At 53.7% G+C, this 24476-nt stretch overlaps 2 protein-coding genes across 4 annotated transcripts; one reads left to right on the top strand and one right to left on the bottom strand.

Moving 5' to 3' along the window:
* The first annotated feature begins 525 nt into the window (after window positions 1–525).
* Window positions 526–1677, top strand: LHB (luteinizing hormone subunit beta). 2 transcript variants are annotated; one of them, XM_063720197.1, is made up of 3 exons: window positions 526–597; window positions 943–1110; window positions 1345–1677. In XM_063720197.1, exons 1-3 carry the CDS (start codon window positions 583–585, stop codon window positions 1585–1587), a joined length of 426 nt encoding a protein of 141 aa, XP_063576267.1. In that variant the 5' UTR covers window positions 526–582; the 3' UTR covers window positions 1588–1677. The 2 variants fall into 2 exon arrangements, with proteins under 2 accessions (XP_063576267.1, XP_024092822.3); XM_024237054.3 differs by lacking the exon at window positions 526–597 and having other exon boundaries at window positions 714–1110.
* On the bottom strand, window positions 1672–24457 carry RUVBL2 (RuvB like AAA ATPase 2). Of its 2 annotated transcripts, none has more exons than XM_024237053.3 (15): window positions 23968–24457; window positions 18540–18594; window positions 14568–14623; window positions 13493–13634; window positions 10745–10874; window positions 10524–10590; window positions 8029–8135; window positions 7845–7938; window positions 7301–7424; window positions 6822–6916; window positions 6605–6723; window positions 3053–3172; window positions 2509–2638; window positions 1971–2085; window positions 1672–1840 (listed from the first exon to the last, which is right to left on the bottom strand). In XM_024237053.3, exons 1-15 carry the CDS (start codon window positions 23977–23979, stop codon window positions 1815–1817), a joined length of 1392 nt encoding a protein of 463 aa, XP_024092821.1. In that variant the 5' UTR covers window positions 23980–24457; the 3' UTR covers window positions 1672–1814. The 2 variants fall into 2 exon arrangements, with proteins under 2 accessions (XP_024092821.1, XP_054396876.1); XM_054540901.2 differs by having other exon boundaries at window positions 23989–24259.
* Between the last annotated feature and the right edge of the window lie 19 nt (window positions 24458–24476).

Below are 24476 nucleotides of genomic sequence, written 5' to 3'. Positions count from 1 at the left end.
TCCTGGCTTGAGGGTAGGGTGGGCGGAGGTCCCTAAGGGAGAGGTGTGGCTCAGGCTGAATCCCTCTTTGGGGGCATCTGGGTCAAGTGGCTTCCCTGGCAGCTCAGTCACGGGGAGACCCTCTCTCACTGGGCAGAACCTAAGTCCGAAGCAGCGCCCCTCCTGTTAGGTTGGACTGTGGTGCAGGAATGACTCAAGTGGAGGGTTGAGGCTTCAGTCCAGCACCTTTCTCGGGTCACGGCCTCCTCCTGGCTCCCAAGACCCCACCATAGGCAGAGGCAGGCCTTCCTACACCCTACTCCCTGTGCCTCCAGCCTCGACTAGTCCCTAGCACTCGACGACTGAGTCTCTGAGGTCACTTCACCGTGGCCTCTGCCTCACCCCTGGCGCTGGACCACTGAGGGGAGAGGGCTGCGGCGCTCTGCTGAGCCACTCCTGCACCTCCCTGGCCGTGTGCACCTCTCGCCCCCAGGGGGATTAGTGTCCAGGTTACCCCAGCATCCTATCACCTCCTGGTGGCCTTGCCGCCCCCACAACCCCGAGGTATAAAGCCAGGTACACGAGGCAGGGGACACACCAAGGATGGAGATGCTCCAGGTAAGACTGCAGGGCCCCTGGGCACCTTCCACCTCCCTCCAGGCCATCACTGGCATGGCAGACCCGTGTGAGCGGTGGAAGGAGGCCTCTTTCTGAAGGAGCGTGACCCCCAGTAAGCTTCAGGTGGGGCAGTTCCTGAGGGTGGGGATCTGAAATGTTGGGGTATCTCGGGTCCTCTGGGCTGTGGGGGGGGCTCTGAAAGGCAGGTGTCCAGGTGGTGGGTCCTGAATAGGAGATGCCGGGAAGGGTCTCTGGGTGTCTGTGGGTGGTGTACCCCGGGGGATGGGAAGGCCAGGGCTCAGGGCTGCAGTCTCAGACCCGGGTGAAGCAGTGTCCTTGTCCCAGGGGCTGCTGCTGTTGATGCTGCTGAGCATGGGCAGGACATGGGCATCCAAGGAGCCGCTTCGGCCACGGTGCCGCCCCATCAATGCCACCCTGGCTGTCGAGAAGGAGGGCTGCCCCGTGTGCGTCACCGTCAACACCACCATCTGTGCCGGCTACTGCCCCACCATGGTGAGCTGCCTGGGGCCAGGGCAGGTGCTGCCACCTCAGGGCCAGACCCACAGAGGCAGCGGGGGAGGAAAGGTGGTCTGCCTCTGTGGCCTGCGGTTGGGGAATGGGGTGTGGGAGGGCAGGAACAGAGGGCTTCCTGGACACCTGAGTCTAGAACCTGTGGGGTCAGCTGGGGAGCTCAGCTGAGGCGCTGGCCCCAGGCACATGCTCATTCCCCACCCAAACGGCTTCCAGACGCGCGTGCTGCAGTCGGTCCTGCCGCCCCTGCCTCAGGTGGTGTGCAACTACCGCGATGTGCGCTTCGAGTCTATCTGGCTCCCTGGCTGCCCGCGTGGTGTGGACCCCGTGGTCTCCTACGCCGTGGCTCTCAGCTGTCACTGTGGACTCTGCCGCCGCAGCACCTCTGACTGTGGGGGTCCCAAGGACCACCCCTTGACCTGTGACCACCCCCAACTCCCAGGCCTCCTCTTCCTCTAAAGACCCTCCCTGCAGCCTTCCAAGTCCATCCCGACTCCTGGAGCCCTCAGATACCCCGTTCCTCCCACAATAAAAGCTTCTCAATCCGCACTCTGGAGGTGTCTTTCTGTGGGCTCAGGGCAACCACACACACACAGGGTGGGTCCAGCTTCCAAACCATTTCATACAAAGTCACAGTGTCAGAACTCTGGTAGAAAACAGGGTGGGGTTGGGGGATGACATCCAGCTCAGGAGGTGTCCATGGTCTCGCCTTCTGTGGGGAGAAGGAAGGCCACATGGTCAGTGTCACCCAGGAGGCAGGGCCTGAGCCTTCTAGGCCGAGCTCCCTCTTCCTCCCTCTGAGGTTGGCTCTGGCAGTGCAGGTGCGGGGTGGGGATTCTTACTGAGTTCATTGAAGAGGAAGGCGTCCTGGTACTCCTTCATGTACTGCGTGGAGCGGGACTCGTCCAGGAAGAGTGAGTAGACCCGCTTGATGTCATCCACCTGCACTTCTGTACCCTGGAGGGGGAAGGCGAGTCCTCAGTTGGGCCCCTCTCCGTGAGGCTCACAACACAGACCCCAGTGTATGCCACCTCCATGCTCTAGGCAGCAGAGCGTGGCATGTGAGGGGAGGGCATTCTGGGCCAGACTGCCTGGGTTCAAATCCTGCCTGGCCATCTCCTGGTTGTGGGCCCAGCCTCTTCATTCCTCAGTTTCTTTATCTGTAAGGTGGACCTAACAGCATCTACTTACAGTCAACAGAGATTTACTGAGCACCTACTATAGGCCAGGCTGGGTGATACAGAAGCCAACCTGAGGGATGAAAATTCCCTGCCTCTGAAAATGTACATTCTAGGATGAAATCGGAACCCTGGAAGCCCCTCAAGTACTGCGTCACTCACTGCCGCCATCTGGCCCTGCTGGCTAATTTGGCTGGCTGACCTTGCGTTTCCGGCACACCAGGCTGGCAGCCGTGATGAGCTGGATGGCGTAGCGCAGTGACGTCTCCAGCCCAATGCGGGTCAGCACCGTGTAGGCGTCCTCACTCATCTCCACATCTTCCTCCTCGCACCTGCAAGTAGTGGGGCACAGGGGTGGCTCAGCCGGGGCCCAGCCTCTGACTGCAGAAGTGGCCACAGCAACCCTCTGGCCCCTCCCCACTGGGAATATGTGGCGCCTGCATCTTAGAACCGTAGAATGCTGAGGCTAGAGGAGCCACGGAGAAAGGGGCTGGGCTGGACCTAAAACCTAGGCCTCCTGACCACCCCCAGGGCGCTGGCCCCAACACCAGTCATGGGTATCTCGCCTCCCTTTCCCACCGTGGCTCCTGCTCCCGGATCGGAGGCCACTGTCTGGGTGTCCGCTCAGCCCTCTCCCTTGCAGGCCCAGTCACCATGCCACTCCGCCGGGCCTCAGTGTCAGCATTTGTCTGACAGGGTAGACCCCAGCCCTGCCTCTCAGGCGCATGGCCTGGTCCTGCCCGCACCGGATGCGGAGGATCTGCTTCGTGTCTTTCTCGCTGTAGGGGGTGGTGGAGACGATAAGCAGCCGGTCCAGCAGGTCTATGGGGATGCCGTGAGGGCTCTGGTAGCTGGTGCCCCGGATTCTGAGGAAGAGGCAGAAAGAGGGGGCTGTCAGGGGCATGTTCCCTCTTCATTCCCTGTGCTGGGAACACTCTCACCTCCCATCACCACCCACTCACTGGGCCCAACACCACTTAACCTTTAGCTCGTGTCTCCTGTCACATGATGACATCACCCCCGATGACGCAGCCTTCCACAACTGCGTCAGTCCCCCAAGGGCACCTTTCTGCAGAGCTGGGCTGCTTTAAGCTAGATCTCTGCCTCCAGGATTACTGGATCAAGGTCCCACTCCCGTGCTCAACACGAAGCTTCACAAAGGAGGGGACTGCACCTGTCTTGTTCCCTGCTGCAGCGGGGCCAGCCCAGGGCTGGTGCCAGGGGATACAGTCAGTTCCCCTTATTCACAGTAGTGAGGTTCTAAAAAGTCATCGTGAACACTCCAATTAGCTGATCCTGAGCCACTGCTCCTAGTGGAATACAGGTTTAGGCTCTCTTGAGCCTCTGCTTACAGTATTTTCATCAATCAATATATATATAATCTAGGTCTATGTGTGTTTTCATTTGTGTGTTTCTGGTCTTTTCGGTTTGTTTTTAGAGATGGAGTCTTGCTCTGTTGCGAGGCTGGAGTGCAGTGGCGCGATCTCGGCTCACTGCAACCTCCGCCTCCCAGGTTCAACCGATCCTCCTGCCTCAGCCTCCCAAGTAGCTGGGTCTACAGGCGCACGCCACCACGCCCCGCTAGTTTTTTCTATTTCTAATAGAGATGGGGTTTCACCATGTTGGCCGGGATGGTCTCGTTCTCTTGACCTCGTGATCCGCCCACCTCAGCCTCCCAAAGTACTGGGATTACAGGTGTGAGCTACCGCACCTGGCCTCATGTATGTGTGTTTCTATTTCCATGTGTTTGTTATGTAACATCACTGTTTATTCTCTAACATGGAGCTCGTGTCAATAGCATTCTAACTTGGGCTCAGTGAAGCGTCTGTAACACGGCATTTCCTCCGTCAGGCATCACAGCCTCCTTGCACTTAGAATACTAGACAGCACTTCAGCACTGTGCACAGCGGACACTTCAAATGGCAATATCACCAACAAATGGCCCCAAAAAGTTAAAAAAAAAAAAAAAGGCACAAAAAAAGTGACAACACTTTGGGAGGCTGAGACGGGAGGACTGCTTGAGCCCAGGAGTTTGAGACCAGCCTGGGCAACATGGCAAAACCCCATCTCTACAAAAAAATACAAAAAAAAAAAAAAAAAAAAAAAAAAATTAGGCTGGACACGGTGGCTCACCCCTGTAATCCCAACACTTTGGGAGGCTGAGGTGGGCAGATCACGAGGTCAGGGGTTCGAGACCAGCCTGGCCAATATGGTGAAACCCCGTCTCTACTAAAAATACCAAACTTAGCTGGGCATGGTGGTGGGTGCCCATAATCCCAGCTACTCGGGAGGCTGAAGCAGGAAAACTGCTTGAACCCGGGAGGCAGAGGTTGCAGTGAGCCGAGATCATGCCACTGCACTCCAGCCTGGTGACAGAGCTAGACTCCGTCTCAAAACAAAAACAAAAATTAGCTAGGCATAGTGGTGCATGCCCGTGGTCCCAGCTGATGAGGAGGCTGAGGCCAGAGGATTGATTGAGTCCCAGGGGTGGTGTGTGTGTGTGTGTGTGTGTGGTGCGCACTGAGGCTGCAGTGCGCCATGATTGTGCCTCTGCACTCCAGCCTGGGCGACAGAGCAAGACCCTGTCTCAAAGAACAAAAGTGACAAACGTAGCACTAAATAGAATACAACAAGGACACTTATTTACAGCATGAGCGCTAAAGGGAGCAGGCAGTGTTGCCTCATTCACACTCAGCTGGGAAAGTGGGTGTCAGGTGACTTGAATTTGTTGCCGAAAGCAGGGCAGATATTTATTTGGGGATTACAAATAAATCTTAGCAAGCGAGGAGATTCTCAGATATGGAGTCTACGAACAATCAGGGCTGCCCGTAGCTGCTGCCTCCCACAGGAGGTGCCCCTGGGCAGTCCCCAGGCCCTGACCTGCAGTTTCTGTGAAAACACCATCAGCCATGGGGGTCTCTTCCAGTGTCCAGCCATCCAGAGACCAAATTACGGCCCTGCTACCTTCTAGACTTGTGACCTGGGCAAATCACTGGGCCTCACTGTCCTGCCCTATAAAATGGGGCTGAGGTGATATCTACCTTCTGAGCTTCTTCTGCGGATCCAAGGAGTTAAAAAGAGCCAAACACAGAGCCAGGCACAGAGGCCCACCATCCTCTGTAGGATGCCCACTTCTTCCCTTTTGTGATGCCCACCCCAACCGTCCAGTTTCAACTGGGCCCATGGCTGCAGGGCTGGAGCTGACAGTCCCCAGCCTTCTTTGCCACCAGGTACAGCCCTGAGCCCAAGCAGTGCTGGGCAATGGAATGTGGGTGCAAGGGTGGGGTGCAGCCTGTGGATCACAGCCTATGGGGGCTGCCTGCCCTCCACATCCCCCTGCTTCCTGCGGGCCAAAATGTGGCGAGGTGGAGAAGACAGCCAGCGGGCATGGTGGCAGGTGCCCGTAATCCCAGCTACACAGGGTGCTGGCAACACCTGGGAGACGAGGTTCCCAGGCTTCAGCGGAGCACAGTACCCTCTGTGTCACAGGAATCTGTCCCAGCATCCTCAGGCCAAACACAACACTAAGAGTTCCCTGTGCACAGGGTGCTGGCAACACCTGGGAGACGAGGTTCCCAGGCTTCAGCGGAGCACAGTACCCTCTGTGTCACAGGAATCTGTCCCGGCATCCTCAGGCCAAACACAGCACTAAGAGTTCCCTGTGCACAGGGTGCTGGCAACACCTGGGAGATGAGGTTCCCAGGCTTCAGCGGAGCACAGTACCCTCTGTGTCACAGGAATCTGTCCCAGCATCCTCAGGCCAAACACAACACTAAGAGTTCCCTGTGCACAGGGTGCTGGCAACACCTGGGAGATGAGGCTCCCAGGCTTCAGCGGAGCACAGTACCCTCTGTGTCACAGGAATCTGTCCCTGGCATCCTCAGGCCAAACACAATGCTAAGAGTTCTGTTAACGAAGTTGTTGGGTCGAAGTGACTGAACAATCGTAGTTTATGTTATGTCTAACAGATGTCACTGTGCTTCCCTCAAGATTAGAAAACATCCCACAGCACTCCTGTGAGTTTCCTGCAGCACCCTGGGGTGCCTCGGCACGCAGTTTGAAAACTGCAGCCTTGGGGGCTAAAGGAGCAGCAAGACAGAAAGGCAGCAAGAACACAGTCCCTGGGCTTCCTCGGGCAGCAGAGCTGCCTCCCACCCGCCTTTTGTAAGCGAAGAGCGCACACTGCAGTCATGCGTCCCTCCCTGACCCGGTGTCAACACAGGCTCCTGTTGACCCTCTGACCACACCCACTGCCCAGAGCATCCAGTTTTCCCCAGAGGCCCCTGTAGCCGGCTTACCGCGTGATGCCACGGTTGGTGGCCATGATCAGGACAGGCGCCATGTCGCTCTCCAGGGCCCGGTTGAGGAAGGAGAAGCTCTCGATATCCAGCATGTGGACCTCGTCGATGAACAGCACCTGGGATTGGGGTGTGTGTGAGAGTCACCACCTGCGCCCCCACTTCCCCGGCCCACCTCCGCCCCACCAGCTGCCCCGGCCATGTCACGGGTCCTCACTCCAGGGATGATCTCCGCCTTGCCCTCCTCGCGCCACTCGGCCACCTTGGCATTGATCTGCTCGCGGACTTCCGACTTGATCTCCCCTGTGTCACCTACGGGAGGCACAGGTGGCATCAGGGAAGTCAGAGAGGAGGCGGGTTCCAGGGCCAGAGTGTGGCTAAGACAGAGAAGGATGATGCCAGGGATGGAGGAAGGGGAGCAAAGCAAGGAGGGACGAGGAGCCTGAAACATCCCCAGAGAGGAGGAACAGAGGCAGAGAACACAGGAGGGGAGAGGGCAGGGCCCCACCCCCATCACAGCACCAGCAGGGGTGGGGACGAAGCGGACTTGCAGGTGGAGAACAGAGGCAGCCACGGACCAGAGTTACAGGAAACGGCGTGGAGCAAGTGGGCCACACTCGGAGCTCAGGAACAGAGGGAGCCCGAGGGAGGCTGCTAGGCTTGGGGCAGGGCAGGGCAGGGCAGGAGGGGCCTCACCTGAGAAGAGCGCCAGGAAGCCCTGGGTGCGAGAGTTGATGACGTCGATCTCGTGCAGGGACACGGTGTGCACCACCTCCTTGCGTTTCTGGAGCTCCCCATCTGGGCACTGCACGAACTTGGTCTATGGGGCGGGGGTGGGGGAAGAACGGAGGAGACAGGACAGGGAAGGGCATGAAGGGGGCCCCTAAAGCCCTCTGTCTGGGGAGACTGGAGCTCCAGGAAATGGAGCTGGGAGGCTAAACGGGGTCATCTGGAAACCCCAGGCCCAGGAGGTAGTCAGGACTAGGGGCATTCCAGAGCGCTGAGGGTCACGGGGGCTCCCGGAGGACCTCAGAAGCCACAGGCCGCATGTGGCGATGTGAAGCTATAGTGCCAGGCTGAGGGGCCCTGCTGTCCTAGGGTTACAGGGAAGACCCAGGAGTACCAGGACAAACAGTCAGGGTGACAGGAAGATCCAGACCCTATGGGTCAAGGGGGTGATGGAGGAGATGAAAACACCCCAGTGCTGGGGGCGAGGGGATCCCGGGAGTCCCGGCCGCACCTGGGAGCCCATAGCATCGTAGTCGCGGGCGCGTGTGAAGGAGCGGCCCAGCTTGGAGATCTTGCCCGTTGCCTTGTCGATGGTGATCACGTCCCTACAGGGGGATGGGGGGTGGGGTAAGGAAAGGAATGGGCCCAAGCTCGCCCATCCCCCTGGCTGCCTGGCATGGCCCCTGACTGCTCACCCGGCCTGGACCTTGTCCTTGGTCAGGGACTCAATCATCTTGGTGCCCAGGTCGTAGATGGTCTCCATCTCTGTGGTCTTGAGGGTCAGTTTGCCCACCTTGGAGCCCTGAGAGTGGGGACGAGCCAGGGATGGGGCTCAGAGAGGGCCCTGATGTTGCCCCAGTGCCCCCAGTGTTGATAAGCTTCTGGCTCTGCTCCGGCCTCTGCTTACGCAGCTTCAAAATGGGCACAACACAAGGAAGCTCTTCGGGGAAGAGATACGGTGCGCTCACCAGCCTGACGTGGTGATAGCTCCGCAGTTGAACATGTGTGTCCCAACTGACCATACTGGACACTTGCAATGTGTACAGCTTTCTGTATGTCAATTAAAACTCAATAAAGTTCTTTTTTTTTTGAGACGGAGTCTTGCTCTGTCGCCCAGGCTGGAGTGCAGTAGTGCAATCTCGGCTCACTGCAAGCTCTGCCTCCCGGGTTCACACCATTCTCCTGCCTCAGCCTCCCGAGTAGCTGGGACTACAGGCGCCCGCCACCACGCATGGCTAATTTTTGTATTTTTAGTAGAGACGGGGTTTCACCGTGATAGCCAGGATGGTCTCGATCTCCTGACCTTGTGAACTGCCCGCCTCAGCCTCCCAAAGTGCTGGGATTACCGGAGTGAGCTACTGCGCCTGGTGAATAAAGCTCTTTTTTTTTTTTTTTTTTTTTTTTGAGATAGAGTCTTGCTCTGTCGCCCAGGCTGGAGTGCAGTGGTGCGATCTCGGCTCATTCCAACCTCCACTTCCCGGGTTCAAGTAGTTCCCCTGCCTCAGCCTCCCAAGTAGCTGGGATTACAGATGTGTGCCACCATGCCCAGCTAATTGTTTTGTATTTTTATTATTATTATTTTTTGAGATGGAGTTTTGCTCTTGTTGCCCAGGCTGGAGTGCAATGGTATGATCTCGGCTCACTGCAACCTCCGCCTCCCAGATTCAAGCGATTCTCCTGCCTTAGCCTCCCAAGTAGCTGGGATTACAGGCACCCACCACCACGCCCAGCTAATTTTTTGTATTTTTAGTAGAGACAGGGTTTCACCATGTTGGTCAGCCTGGTCTTGAACTCCTGGCCTCAGGTGATCCTCCCACCTCGGCCTCCCAAAGTGCTGGGATTATAGGCGTGAGCCACTGCGCCCAGCCATTTTGTATTTTTAGTATAGACAGGCTTTCACCATGTTAGTCAGGCTTGTTTCGAACTCCTGACCTCAAGTGATTGCCCACCTCAGCCTCCCAAAGTGCTGGGATTACAGGTGTGAGCCACTGAGCCCGGCCAAAACTCAATCAAGCTCTTAATAAAAATAGTAAACAGGCAGGGTACGGTGGCTCACACCTGTAATCCCAGCACTTTGGGAGGCCAAGGCGGGCAGATCACAAGGTCTGGAGATTGAGACCATGGTGACACCCCATCTCTACTAAAAATACAAAAAATTAGCCGGGCGCTGTGGCGGGTGCCTATAGTCCCAGCTACTCGGGAGGCTGAGGCAGGAGAATGTCGTGAACCCGGGAGGCGGAGCTTGCAGTGAGCCGAGATCGCGCCACTGCACCCTAGCCTGGGCAACAGAGCAAGACTCCGTCTCAAAAAAAAATTATAATAAAATAAAATAAAAATAAAAAATAAAAATAGCAAACAAACAACATGCCTAAAAAATAAAGTCTATCAAAAACAACATAGGCCCGAGGTCTCGCAAAATTGCCAAAGGTCACACTTTGACATTCCTATTTTATACCCAAATAAAAAGTGTTTTTGTTGATCACAAAATCAGAAAACACAGCTATGCAAAAAGGAGAAAACAGAAATTGTAAAAAAAAAAAAAAAAAAAAAAGGACAGGTATGGTGGCTCACGCCTGTAATCCCAGCACTTTGGGGGGCCAAGGTGGGCAGATCACGAGGTCCGGAGTTTGAGACCAGCGTGGCCAACATGGTGAAACCCCGTCTCTACTAAAAATACAAAAATTAGCTGGGCGTGGTGGCACGCACGCACCTGTAATCTCAGCTATTCGGAAGGCTGAGGCAGGAGAATCACTTGAACCCGGGAGGCAGAGGTTGCAGTGAGCCGAGATTGCACCACTGCATTCCAGTCTGGGGGAAAGAGGGAGACTCTGTCTCAAAAACAAAAAAAAAAAGAGAGAGCAAATCACCTGTATCATGTAAGCTGGACAGGACATGCCTTTCGGCCACAGAACGAGTTTTGAAGTCTGTTGGGTTTTGAGGTCTGTTGGGAACTCACTAACAGATCTCTCTCATTATTTTACCGCCTCAGTTTCTATTGCCCATCATGTCCCTCATAAGGGGATAAGCCATTGTCAAGTTAACTGACCTCCTACTGTAGGCATGTACATGTCTCTAGTCTGCAGCTAGAACATTCCATGGGATTCTGACCTCAGTGCAGACCTGACATCTACTCTCTCCAACCCTGGCACTGGAGGTGGCCTCAGCAGGGTACAGACCCACACAGACTCACCGTCCCTGTTGCCGGTCGATCAATCTGGATCTCCACCACCTCCCCTTCGATGATCTCCGTCTCCTCCCTAGCCAGAGAGCAGATCTGAGGAGACAGCCTGACACCTGGGCCCTCGGGAATCACAACCTTCCATGAGCTCCGGGACAAAGGACAAGCCACCCAGGGTGCGGGGTTGCTCCCAGGCTCTGGGGTCTGGCACCCACCTTGGGTCCCCCGCTTACTTGATGCGAACGCCAATGGACCGCCGGAAGGCCTGCGTCAGCGCCTCGGTCTTGCTCATCTCCAGGGAGAAGATTTCACTGCCGGCGATGGCTGTGAATGGTGTGTCAGGGCCCAGGGCCTGCGCCATGCCTGGGAAGGAGGCAATCTGGGTAGGTGAAGCCGCTCTGGCACCAGGTCCCCGACACCTGCTCTGTGGCAAACTAGCTCTTCTCCCACCCCAGGAAAGAGGGTTCAGTGCCATCCTACATGTAAGGACTTGGCTCCGAGCTGAGCAGAGCCCTGGGGAGGGGGAACTGGAGAGCGGGGTTCAGCCATGAGGCAGACAGTGAGTGAGAAGCCAGGGAGGGCAGGTTGCTCCGGCAGGCCTGGCTTAGAATCCCACACTGCCCAGAGGGTACACCCTAGAACCTCGCCACACCTCAGTCTCCCAGCCTCTACGAGCTGTTTAGCTTCAGAGCTGGGTGAAGGGGACCAGGGACGAAGGCCAAGGAGCCCACACAATAGCTATAAGTGATGAAGGCAGACTGCCTCAGTTCCGATCCCAGATCCACCACTTAGTGCAGTTGGCGCCGTGTGATCTTGAGCGATCTCAACTGCTCCCTGAGCCTCAGTCTCCCACTCTGTCTAATGGGGATGATAACAGAACAGGTGCCAGCATGGGATGACAGCCTGCTTAGGAGCGACTATGGGCAGGCAGGCAGGCAGGCACTGGTGCTCAGCAGTAACACGGTTGCACAACCTGAAACTGGCACAGGGCAGGACGCTCTACCGCCTGTGGCCTGGGGTGGCTGGCAGGAAGCAGGGCTGTCTCCAGCAATGGCTCTGAGCGCCAGACCTTTCGTTCCAGCTCCCTGGCCACAAGGTTTGGTCCAATGTGGGGCACGCCCTTTCAGACAGGCTGACGCCACACCCTCCTGCCCAGTGTCAAGTGGGATCTGTTCTTAGTCCCCTTTGCGGATGCACAATGGCCCTCATCACGGAACTCAGCAAGTATCTGCTGAGGACTGAGTGGATGAGCACGGCCCATGCCATCTGGGGACACCAGGGGTCCTCTCTGCCTCTTTCACTAGACTAAGGAGCGTCCCCGCCAGGGAGAGGCTGGCCTCACCCCAGTGCTGCCCAGCACAGGGTTTGGCCTGCAGGAGGCTTTGCCCGGGAGACACAAGAAGAGGAAAGGCGAGGCCGGGCACGGTCACAACATGCCTAAAAAACAAAGTCTACAGGCTCTCGCCTGTAATCCCAGCACTTTGGGAGGCCGAGGCAGGCGGGTGGATCACCTGAGGTCAGGAGTTCAGGGCCAGCCTGGCCAACATGGTAAAATCCCATTTCTACTAAAAATACGAAAATCAGTTGGGTGTGGTGGCACACAGCTGTAATCCCAGCTACTTGGGAGGCTGAGGCAGGAGGATCACTTGAACCCAGGAGGCAGAGGTTGCAGTGAGCAAAGATCACACTACTGCACTCCAGCCTGAGCAACAGAGTGAAACTGTCTCAAAAAAAAAAAAAAAAAAAAAAAAGAAGAGTAGGAAAGCAGAAAGGATGGAGGGAAGGAAGGTACTGTGTGTGCCACATTCTGGGCCTGGACATGCTGTCCCCAGTGTCCGCTCAGGAGCCTCCTGGCCATCCTACTAGGCTTAGCTCAGGTATCTGCTTCTCTGGAAGCCTCTACCAACAAATGCCACCACATGCCCCGTTTTCCTACCAAAGTCAGGAGCCTCCTCTGTCACGTGCTACCTGCATTGTAACACATGTTGCCTTGGAAGGGATCGTGTCCATGACCACCTCCTCCAGACCAGGAGCTATTTGAAGTCAGGCCTTGGTCTAACTCGTCTATGGGTCCCCAGTGTCCAGTCCCAGGCCTGGCACCCCAACAGGCACTGCTTTATCTTTACTGAAGACCTGGCTGTTACTCGGATTCTCCCTGCCTGGCCCCAGCCTCAGCACAGAGGTGGGAGTGAGTGGGAAGAGCAGTGGGTTAGGAAAAGCTTCAATGGGGCAGAGATGCTGAAGTAGGGTTTTGAAGGATAGATAGGAGTTCAACAAGGAAGAAGAGGAACAGCTGGGAGTGAAAAGATCATAAACCACTAGTGGACTGCAACAAAGACTGCTGGGTGACTCCTCAATACCCACCTTCCCCTTCTTCCTTAGTTCCAGAACCTTCATTTTCTTTCCTGTTTTTTTTTTTTTTTAATTTTTAATTTTTACAACAACCTCTTGCCCAACAGAAGAATCCTCATTTTCTTAAGGCAAAAATGGTCCAAATTATGAAATTTAAAAAAACATTTAATGTGCCAGCCTCCCCTGAAGCAGAGTGTGATCATATGATTAAATTCTAGTCAATGAGATAATGAGATATAAGCAGAAGCATGGAGGATTTCCAAGATGACTGTTTAAAGGAAGCCAACTCAAGGGGGTTCATCCTCATGGCAACTCCTTTCTCCCTGCTGCCTGGATTATGAGTGGGAAGGCTGGAGCTCCAGCAGCCCTCTTGGAACACGACATCCTCTTGACACTGGAACCAAGTGCAGAGGATGATGAGGCAGGAAGATGGAAGACTTCCTGGAACTGCTTAATAAGCCCCAAATGGCCTACCTCTAGATTCTTCCATGGGCGAGAATGAATCCTGAGTGTTTAAGCCACTGCCATTTTGGGTCATCTGTTAAATGCGGCTCATCCTGACCCTGACTTACACAGGAGGAGTTATTTAGCAGGGAACAGGAGAGTTCCTGCCCTGGGAGGTTTCTTACCCATGGCGATGGCCGTCTTCCCCGTGCCCGGCTGGCCAGCAATAAGGACTGCCCGCCCGGCAATCTTCCCTTCCCGGATCATCTCCAGCACCACACCGGCTGCCCGCCGTGCCGCCAGCTGACCCACCATGCCCTGCGAAGCCTGTGGGAGGCAGCACATGAGGTGATTTCCTACGGGGCTACCACGGCATTTCTACCACATCCCGGCTAGTGAGATGGAAGCAGACATTCCTAGCTGGGACTTCCAGGAAAAGCCAAAAAAGCTTTCTCTGCCTTTTTTTTTTTTTTTTTTTTTGAGACAAGAGCTTGCTGTCACCCAGGCTGAAGTACAGTGGTATGATCATGGCTCACTGTAGCCTTGACCTCTAGGGATCAAGAGATCCTTCCACCTCAGCCTCTTAAGTAGCTGGGACCACAATGTGCACCACCATGTCCAGCTAATTTTTACAATTTTTTGTAGAAATGAGGTCTCACTATGTTACCCAGGCTGGCCTCAAGCTCTTAGGCTCAAGCAATCTTCCCACCTCAGCCTCCCAAAGTGTTGGGATTACAAGTGTGAGCCACTGCACCCAGTCTAACTTTTTTTTAAGGTGGCAAAGCAATTGCTACCTACTCCCAATTCTTTTTTATTTTTTTTTTGATATGTCACCCAGGCTGGAAGGCAGTGGCACAATCTCGGCTCATTGCAACCTCCACCTCCCGGGTTCAAGCGATTCTCCTGCCTTAGCCTCTTGAGTAGCTGGGATTACAGGCGTGCACCACCATGCCCGGCTAATTTTTGTATTTTTAGTAGAGACGGGGTTCCACCGTGTTGGTCAGGCTGGTCTTGACTCTGACCTCAGGTGATCCACCCACCTTGGCCTCCCAAAGTGCTGAGATTATAGGCATGAGCCACCACACCTAGCCTAACCAATTCTTTAGTACCAAGAAAACCCACGTGTGGCTGAAGTTTATGGGTATGTAGCCAAAGGTCCAGAAGACCGTAACATAGTCCCCACACTCCCCAGGGCCCTGGGTACCCACTACCCAAGACCTTCATGGAGAGGCCCTCACACCCCAGCCTCCTCTGCTCTACCTGCCGAGGCTCCAAGGCATCGTCCAGCCCCAGTCCCCGGATGTGGGAGTGGGCACCTATATGAAGGGAAAGAACAAAGACTCAGTTACTAGCCAGCTTGCTGCACATTTGGCCTGACCCCTCAGAGCCCTGGTTTCCTTCTTTGTCAAAGGGGTGGGTGGGAGTAGGGAGCAGGGGTTGGGGGAATGAAGGGGCACGTGGGAAGGATATCCCAAATTGGCACCTCCCTAGGAAGATGGCTGAACGTGGTAAATGCTCAATGAACTGGAGCTGCTCTGAGGATGCATCCTAGTTAAACAAAAGTCACTGAGGCCTGATTAATCACATAATTGTACCAAGAACTAACCACAAGGGCTAATGATCACAATTACTTCGTGTTTATGGTTTACACAGCACCCACATGTTCTCAGTTTATTCCATATGACCCTGCAGAAAAAGAGCCCTGGCTGGGGCCGGGCGCAGTGGCTCCTGCCTATAATCCCAGCACTTTGGGAGGCCGAGGCAGGCGGATCACTGGAGGTCAGAAGTTCGAGACCAGCCTGGCCAACATGGTGAAAACCTGTCTCTACTAAAAATACAAAAATTAGCTGGGCGTGGTGGCAGATGACTGTAATCCCAGCTTCTCAGGAGGCTAAGGCAGGAGAATTGCTTGAACCTCGGAGGCGGAGGTTGCAGTGAGCCAAGATTGTGCCACTGCATTCCAGCCTGGGTGACAGAGCAAGACCTGTCTCAATAAAACAAAATAAAATGAAACAAGAGCCCTGGCTGCTATCACCCTGAAAGCACTTCTGGGTATCAAAATGGCAACAGTCCCAGAACCTATTGATATGAATGGGGAGGGAGCTCAGAGAGGTTAGGTCCCATGCCCCAGCCACACAGCCAGCAAGAGGGGAAGATGGGATTCCCATGCTTTACATTAGATGAAGGTTGAGCAAACCTCAGCCTGGAGGCCAGCCACCTGTTTTTGCAAATAAAATTTTATTGGAGCTGGGTGCAGTGGCTCACGCTTATAATCCCAGCACTTCGGGAGGCAGAGGCAAGCAGATCACCTGAGGTCAGGAGTTCGAGACTAGCCTGGCCAACATGGTGAAACCCCGTCTCTACTAAAAAATACAAAAATTAGCCTGGCGTGGTGGCATCCACCTGTAGTCTCAGGTACTCGGGAGGATGAGGCATGAGAGTCGCTTAAACCTGGGAGGTGGAGGTTGCAGTGAACTGAGATCGCCCCACTGCACTCCAGCCTGGGCAACACAGCGAGCGAGACTCCATCTCAAAAAAAAAAAAAAAAAAAAACCAACCAAAAAATCTTTGTATTGGAACACTGCCATTTATATACTGTCTGTGGCTACCTTCGCACTGCAAGAGGAGAGTTGAGTAGTTTCAACAGCGGAAAGATTTACCATCTGACCCTTTAAGAAAGATTTACTAGGGTCCAGGCGTGGTGGCTCACGCCTGTAATCCCAGCACTTTGGGAGGCCGAGGCGGGTGAATCACAAGGTCAGGAGATTGAGACCATCCTGGCTAACATGGTGAAACCACGTCTCTACTAAAAATATAAAAAATTAGACGGGCATGGTGTCGGGCGCCTGTAGCCCCAGCTACTCGGGAGGCTGAGACAGGAGAACGGCATGAACCCGGGAGGTGGAGCTTGCAGTGAGCCGAGATTGCGGCACTGCACTCCAGCCTGGGGGACAGAATGAGATTCCATCTTAAAAAAAAAAAAAAAAAAAAAGAAAGATTTGCTGACCCAAGTGCTTGACTGTGGACTGTGAGCACCCCAAGGGAGGCTCCTGGGTGCAGCTAGTTACTGGGTCCTCAGCTCACAAGCAGTGCTTGGCTCTTCATCTTTTTTTTTTTTTTTAATTTTTTATTGTTTTTTGGCCAGGCGTGGTGGCTCACGCCTGTAATCCCAGCACTTTGGGAGGCCGAGGTGGGCGGATCACGAGGTCAGGAGATCGAGACCATCCTGGCCAACACGGGGAAACCCCGTCTCCACTAAAAACACAAAAAATTAGCCGGGCGTGGTGACGGGCGCCTGTAGTCCCAGCTACTCGGGAGGCTGAGGCAGGAGAATGGCATGAACCCGGGAGGTGGAGCTTGCAGTGAGCCAAGATTGCGCCACTGCACTCCAGCCTGGGCGACAGAGCGAGACTCCATCTCCAAAAAAAAAAAAAATTTTTTTATTTTTATTTTTTGAGAGAGGGTCTCACTGTCGCCCAGGCTGGAGTGCAGTGGTGCAGTCACATCTCACCACATCCTGAACCTCCTTGGTTCAAGCAGTTCTCCCAAGTAGCTGGGACTCAGGCACGCACCACCACTGCCAGCTAATTTTTTGATTTTTTTTTTTTAGAGACAGGATCACACTATGTGACTCAGGCTGGTTTTGAACTCCTGATTCAAGCAGTCCTCCTGACTCTGCCTCTCAAAGTGCTAGGATTACAGGCATGACCCATCATGCCCGGCCATACTTGGCACTTTTTGTTTGTTTTTGAGATGGAGTCACTCTTGTCACCCAAGCTGGAGTGCAGTGGCACGATACTGGCTCACTGCAACCTCTGCCTCCCAGGTTCACGCCATCCTCCCTAGTAGCTGGGACTATAGGCAGGCACCACCATGCCTGGCTAATTTTTGTATTTTTAGTAGAGACAGGGTTTCACCATGTTGGCCAAGCTGGTCTCAAACTCCTGACTTCAGGTGATCCACCCACCTTGGCCTCCCAAAGTGCTGGGATTACAGGCGTGAGCTACAGCGCCCAGTCTCAGCACTTTTATTTATTTATTTATTTAGAGACAGAGTTTCACTCTTGTCACCCAGGCTGGAGTGCAATGGCATGATCTTGGCTCACTGCAACCTCCACCTCCTCATTCAAGCGATTTTCCTGCCTCAGCCTCCCGAGTAGCTGGGATTACAGGCACGCGCCACCATGCCCAGCAAATTTTTGTATTTTTAGTAGAGACGAAGTTTCACCATGTTGGCCAGGCTGGTCTCAAATTCCTGACCTCAGGTGATCCGCCCACCTCGGCCTTCCAAAGTGCTGGGATTACAGGCATGAGCCACTGTGCCCAGTCCCCTGGCACTTTTAATAGATGAAACAGTGTTGGCACACAGACCCAAAATGCTTTATATGAACTACCTTACTGAATCTTACATTAACTGATGAGGTGAACTATCATAGCTTCATCTTGCAGATAAGGAAACTGAGGCACAGAGAGGAACTAGTTAGTCCCTGGCCACATGGTGGAAAAGTGGCAGAGCTAAGCTCCAGGAATCCAGCACTGGGCTTCTAAAACCCATGTTCACAGCCAGGAGCCCTTACTGCCTTTCTCGGAGGCCCTGAATCAGTGAGCCTGCTGCATGAATGAATGCGGGCTCTTCCCTGCCGGTAAAGCTCTTTGTGAGAGCGCACCCTGCTGGCCTCACTGCGTCTCAACTTCCTGCTCTGTGTGAGCCGGGGCCAGTGATTTAGCTGTTCTGAAAATTCAGTTCCCTCAGCTAACAGTTACAATATGCACCTCATGCAGCTACTGCAAGGGTTCCACAGGACGCAAACTCGTGCATTCAATGGTTATCTCTTGATCGTCTGCTCTGTCAGGTCCTGTGCTAGGGACACAGCTAGGAATGAGACAGACCTGGCCCTGCCCTCAGGGAACTCACCCCACAGTGTGTACTGGGTATACGAGGCCAAACCTAGTAAAGCACCCAGTAAATATCTATGACTTCCAGGTAAATATACCCGGGAACCCCACCAGGATAGCCAGGATAGCAGCCTGGTCCTCAGTGCATCATCTGACCCAACTCTGGAACTGAGGATCCTCCTCCCCCATTAGAGAGTGCAAGTGGGGGAATGGTAGTAGGGGGGCAGTTGGTGTGCAGGCCACCTCCCTCTCCATCTTAGGGGTCCTCAACAGGTTTGCTCTGTCAGGGCACATGGCAGGCAGGGCTTAGGTCCTATTCCTGACCCAATTCACTCACCGATTCGCTCAATCCTTGTCACATCACGGATCTCCGGGACTTTGGTTGTGGCTGTCTGGGGGTGCAAGAAGATGTGTCAGAGGACTAGTGTGGTCCCAGCTTTCACCAAACCCTCCTCTGTCCCTCCCATGAGATGGTCCTTTCCACTCCTTCCCCTCACAGGCAGGCGATGGGTCAGGCACCAGTCACCCCCACCCCTCTTGCCTGTCACTGCCTAATGGCTGGTTGGTTGAGCCCCAGGAAGACAAGGACTGTCTGTCTCATCCACAGCTTGGTCCTCAGGGTCCAGCACATATTTGGTTATTTGGTGAATGAATGAAATCCTCCCCGTTTCTTTTTTTTTTTTTTGAGATGAAGTCTCGCTCTGTCACCCAGGCTGGAGTGCAGTGGCCAATCTCGGCTCACTGCAACCTCCGCCTCCTGGGTTCAAGAAATTCTCTGCCTCAGCCTCCTGAGTAGCTGGGATTACAGGCGTGTGTCAACACACCTGGCTAATTTTTGTATTTTTAGTAGAGATGGGGTTTTGCCATGTTGGCCAGGCTGGTCTCAAACTCCTGGCCTCAAGTGATACACCAGCCTTCGCCTCCCAGAGTGCTGGGATTATGGGCATGAGCCACTGTGCCCGGCCAAGTCCTCCTTATTCCTTTTTTAAATTTTTTATTTTTTGAGACGGAGTCTGCTCTGTCACCCAGGTTGGAGTGCAGTGGCCCGATCTCAGCTCATTGCAACCTCCGCCTCCTGGGTTTAAGCGATTCTCCTGCCTCAGCCTCCTGAGTAGCTGGGACTACAGGCACACACCACCACACTTGGCTAATTTTTTTTTGTATTTTTAGTAGAGATGGGGTTTCGCCCATCTCTACTGGGGTTGGCCAGGCTGGTCTCGAACTCTTGACCTCAAGTGATCTGCCCGCCAAGGCCTCCCAAAGTGTTGGGATTACAGGTGTGAACCACCGTGCCCAGACAAGTCCTCCCCATTTCTAATAACTGTGAGCTCCATAAGAACAGACACCAATGAGGAGCAGGCATGGAGCTGGACATGCTCTGGCCCCTGCTAATTTCCCAGCATCCCTTGTACCAGGCGGCCCCAGTTCTCAACCACCAGGCCTTGCACATGCTGGCCCCTGAGTCCAGACTGCTCTCCCTGCCCTCTCACTGAATTAGATCAAGTGCTGCCCCCTAGGGGTGGCCTTTTCCGACCACCACCCCTGCCAGGCTAGTTCTAGGACCTCTAGACATTCAGACAGATGAAAGGCCTCCCTGGGAGCCTGATCTCCTCGTGTGATCTCACATTCCTGAGGGAGATGGATGGATCAATATTCTCAGCTCCAGTGGACATGAGTCCCATGAAGGGCACGGCCTGTGCCTCTCTTGTTCACCTCGGGACTCAATGTCTGTGGTTAGCATAAGTGATACTCTAAAGTGCTGAGCTCATTCAACAAGAATATACCGAGGCCTCCCATGTTGACAGTTCTCCAAAGAGAGGAGCCAGCTACCACCCCTTCTCACATGGGGGAGGGAGGTGAGTAAACACCACCCGGGACAATTCAGGACCCCCCCGGAAGTCCACACAAAACATGGACACGAGTGTTCACAGCAGCACTATTCACAACAGCCAAAAGATAGAAACAACCCACATGTCCATCAGCTGATGAATGGCGAAATAAAACATGGTCTATTTGTGCAACGGAATATTATTCAGTCATAAAAAGGAATAGAGTTCTTTTTTCTTTTTCTTTTTTTTTTTTTTTTTTGAGACAGAGTCTCACTCTGTCACCCAGGCTGGAGTGCAATGGCGCAATCTTGGCTCACTACAACCTCTGCTTCCTGGGTTCAAGTGATTCTTCTGCCTCAGCCTCCCGAGTAGCTGGGATTACAGGTGCCCGCCACCACACCTGGCTATTTTTTTTTGTATTTTTTAGTAGAGATGGGGTTTCACCATGTTGGCCAGGCTGGTCTTGAACTCCTGACCTTAGGTGATCCACCTGCCTTGGCGCCCCAAAGTGTTGGGGTTATAGGCGTGAGCCACTGCGCCCAGCCAGGAATGGAGTTCTGATACATGCTACAACGTGGATGAACTTTGAAAACATTATACTGACTGAAAGAAGCCACACACGAAAGACACATATGGTATGATTCCATCTACATGAAGTAGCCACAATAGACAAATGCATATACAGAGAAAGATTAGTGACTGCCTAGAACTGAAGACAGGAGGTATGGAAGGATTAGCGGTGACAGGTAAGAGGCATGGGGTTTCTTTTTGGGGTGATGACAATGTTCTAAAATTGACTGTGGAAACGGCTGCACAACTCTGTGAATATACTAGAAAACACTGAGCTGTATACTTTAAATGGGTGAATTACGTAGTACGTGAATTCTATCTCAATAAAGCTATTAAGAAAAAAAAAAAAACAGGCTGGGCGTAGTGGCTCCCACCTGTAATACTAGCACTTAGGGAGGCTGAAGCAGGCAAATCACTTGAGGTCAGGGGTTCGAGACCAGCCTGGCCAACATGGTGAAACCCTGTCTCTACTAAAAATACAAAAATTAGGTCAGGCACGGTGGCTCATGCCCGTAATCCCAGCACTTTGGGAGGTCAAGGCAGGTGGATCACTTGAGGTCAGGAGTTCGAAACCAGCCTGGCCAACATGGTGAAACCCAGTCTACACTAAAAATACAAAAAATTAGCTGGGCGTGGTGGCAGGCGCCTGTAATCCCAGGTACTTGGGAAGCTGAGGCAGGAGAATTGCTTGAACCCAGGAGGCGGAGGTTGTAGCGAGCAGAGATCGCGCCACTACACTCCAGCCTGGGCGACAGAGCAAGACTCTATCACTAACACACACACACACACACAGATACAAAAATTAGCTGGGCGTGGTGACGTGCACCTGTAGTCCCAGCTACTCGGGAGGCTGAGGCAGGAGGATCATTTGAACATGGGAGGGAGGCAGAGGCTGCAGGGAGCCAAGATCACAGCACTGCACTCCAGCCTGGGAGACAGAGTGAGACTCTGTCTTGAAAAAAAGAAAAAACAAAAAAACAATCCTGGATGGTAGATCTTTGCATGTCTGTTACATTATTTTCTGACACTTCGGAACAGTTCATAATTTCTCATAAGGAAAAGGAAGCCTAAGAAGCTAGCACGCTAACCGAGGCCAACCATCCCCAACTCTCCTTCCTTCCCACAGGTTTGTGTTTTTTCTTTTTTTTGAGACAAGATCTCATTTTGTCACCCAGGCTGGACTGCTGTGGCCTCCACCTCCCAGGCTCAAGCAATCCTCCCACCTCAGCCTCCCAAGTAGTTGGGACTACAGGTGTGTCCCACCACACTTGGCTAATTTTCTTTTCTTTTTTTTTGAGACAGCGCCTCACTCTGTCACCCAGGCTGGAGGGCAGTGGCATGATCTCAGCTCACTGCAAACTTGGCCTCCCGCGTTCAAGCAATTCTCTTGCCTCAGCCTCCAGAGTAGCTGGGACTGTTACAGGCATGTGCCACCACGCCTGGCTAATTTTTTTTGTATTTTTAGTAGAGACGGGGTTTCACCATATTGGCCAGGCTGCTCTCGAACTCCTGACCTCGTGAACTGCCCGCCTCGGCCTCCCAAAGTGCTGGGATTACAGGTGTGAGCCACCGCGCCCGGCCTAATTTTCTTATTTTTTTGTAAAGACAGGGTTTCGCTATGTTGCCAGGGCTAGTCTTAAATTCCTGGGCTCAAGCAATCCTTCTATCTCGGCCTCCCAAAGTGTGGGATTACAGGCGTGAGCCACGGTGCCCAGCCCACAGGTCTTTCTTCTCTTCTTCCCCCAGAGAGGACATGCAGTTATCTAGCCCAGAGGAAGCCTCCTCCCTCTGGAGCCAATCATTTAGACTTTCTGGCCATCAATGGTCACAAGCTTTCCCTGTCACTGTGTGAACCTTCCCACCTACTGTCTCCTATAGGAAGCTGGAACCCAGGAGCATAGAACATTACCCCCAGACTACAAGCAGAAGACTAGGCATCCCCACCCCACAAAAAATACATGAATCCAGGAATCCCAAATTTAGCTCTCTCAACATAAACAGGCCCCTTACCAAGGACTGTCTCCTACAAAGACTTTCTCTTTCACCATAAGTCTCTCCAAAACCTTGCTGCCCACTGGCCCCATGAAAACCAAGGTCATTTCAAAACTCAGCACCCACCATCCCCTCATACTCCAATACTTTCTCCACAGTAGTTCTGGTCATAGCCTTCCTCTTCTACTTCCCCATCCACCTCCTCCTCCTCCTTGCCCTGGTGATAGCAACAGACTCAAATCTCATCCCCAGCTACCAACAACTTTCTCCCCCTCCCTTCCTCCATCTTGACTGGGCTCATCATGGAAACTGAAGCACCTGTAAGCCCAGCCCAGTCCCTAAGTTCAGGTCACATCACCTTTTTTTTTTTTTTTTGGAGACAGAGTCTCGCTTTGTCGCCCAGGCTGGAATGCAGTGGCGCGATCTTGGCTCACTGCAACTTCTGCCTCCCAGGTTCAAGCGATTCTCCTGCCTCAGCCTTCTGACTAGCTGGGATTACAAGGCCTGCATCACCACACCTGGCTAATTTTTGTATTTTTAATAGAGATGGGGTTTCGCCATGTTGGCCAAGAACTCCTAACCTGAAGTGATCCGCCCACCTCGGTCTCCCAAAGTGCTGGGATTACAGGCATGAGCCACCACGCCAAGCCAAAATCACTTCTTTATTCAGGTAATTGAGCAGGTGCCAGGCCTAGTTTCCTGGCCTCTCCTTCATTCACATGTATTCATTCATTCAAATATTCAAGTGATAATTTATTCAGCATTTACACTGAGACACAGCCCGTGTGAAATATTGGAAATATGAAAATGGCCAAAACGGTAGCATGACAAGATCCCGATTTCTGGGTCCCTAATCCTTTAGTCCTCTCCACTAAGACTCTCTTGTTCCTCGACAATTTCTTCCCACTAAAGGCTCACTAGGCGCCCTCGCGCTCTCAGACACACAGAACAGGTACCTGCCTGTGCTTCCAGCTTGGACCTCAAGTGCCATTGGCACCACTAACAATCCAAGGCTCCCAAATGGCTCGAAGCGCAAGGTCCTACAACCCCCCTCATCACACACTGGCGCCAAGGACTGCGGAACCGGCCGTTGCGCCAAGAGGATTTTGAAAGTTGGAGTTCCTATAGCACGATGGGGCCAGACCTGAGATTCCAGGATCCCAGCCCCCTCCCCGCCTCAGATCCAGAAGTCCAGCCCCCATGTCCTCTTCTCCCCTAGATCTGGGAGGCCGAGCTTCCTCCTCCTTCAGACCCAGGAGTCTGAACCCCCAGATGCCCCCTCCCTCAGACCCAGGAGTCAGGGCCTCCAGCATCCTCCTCTCTCAAACTCGAGACTGCTAGCTCGCTCCTCACCCTCCATGCACCCACACTTACAACGGTTGCCATGATGCTCACCAACCGCCAGAGTCCTAGAGGAAACGGAAACGCGCGAGGAGCGAGACGTTCTGGCTCCTCTAGGCTAGCTGGTTCTTCAAAGATCTCAATGGTTCCTCATAAATATGTAAATCTTGTGGGGGCGTGGCGGGACTTTAGGCCCCGCCCCCACACCGAGGCTGCGCTGGAAGACGGGTGTCCGGAACTCCTGGGTCCATTCCCAATGCCTCCTGGCTCCTCCTCCTTTTGCTCAGCCCCACCACCGCCCCGCTCAGGCCGATTGCAAAATTCTTAGCTGTTCTTTGAGTAACCACACGTCCTCCACGCTCCTTTCCTCTTTATCCCACCCTCCTCCTCCTCCCCACTTTGAGGCCTCCAGCTTCAGATTGACAGAGCTGAAGACCAATCGTTTCCGTAGAGCGCAGCGGCAAGCTCCGCCCCCTGGAGGTCTCACGGCCGAGGCGGGGCCAGGACATAGAGATTCCAACCCGTTCCACCACCAATGAGGA

The sequence above is a fragment of the Pongo abelii genome, chromosome 20 (genome assembly GCF_028885655.2).
Source record: "Pongo abelii isolate AG06213 chromosome 20, NHGRI_mPonAbe1-v2.0_pri, whole genome shotgun sequence".
NCBI classification, from domain to species: Eukaryota; Metazoa; Chordata; class Mammalia; order Primates; family Hominidae; genus Pongo; species Pongo abelii.
This window is presented reverse-complemented; position numbering and strand designations above follow the sequence as displayed.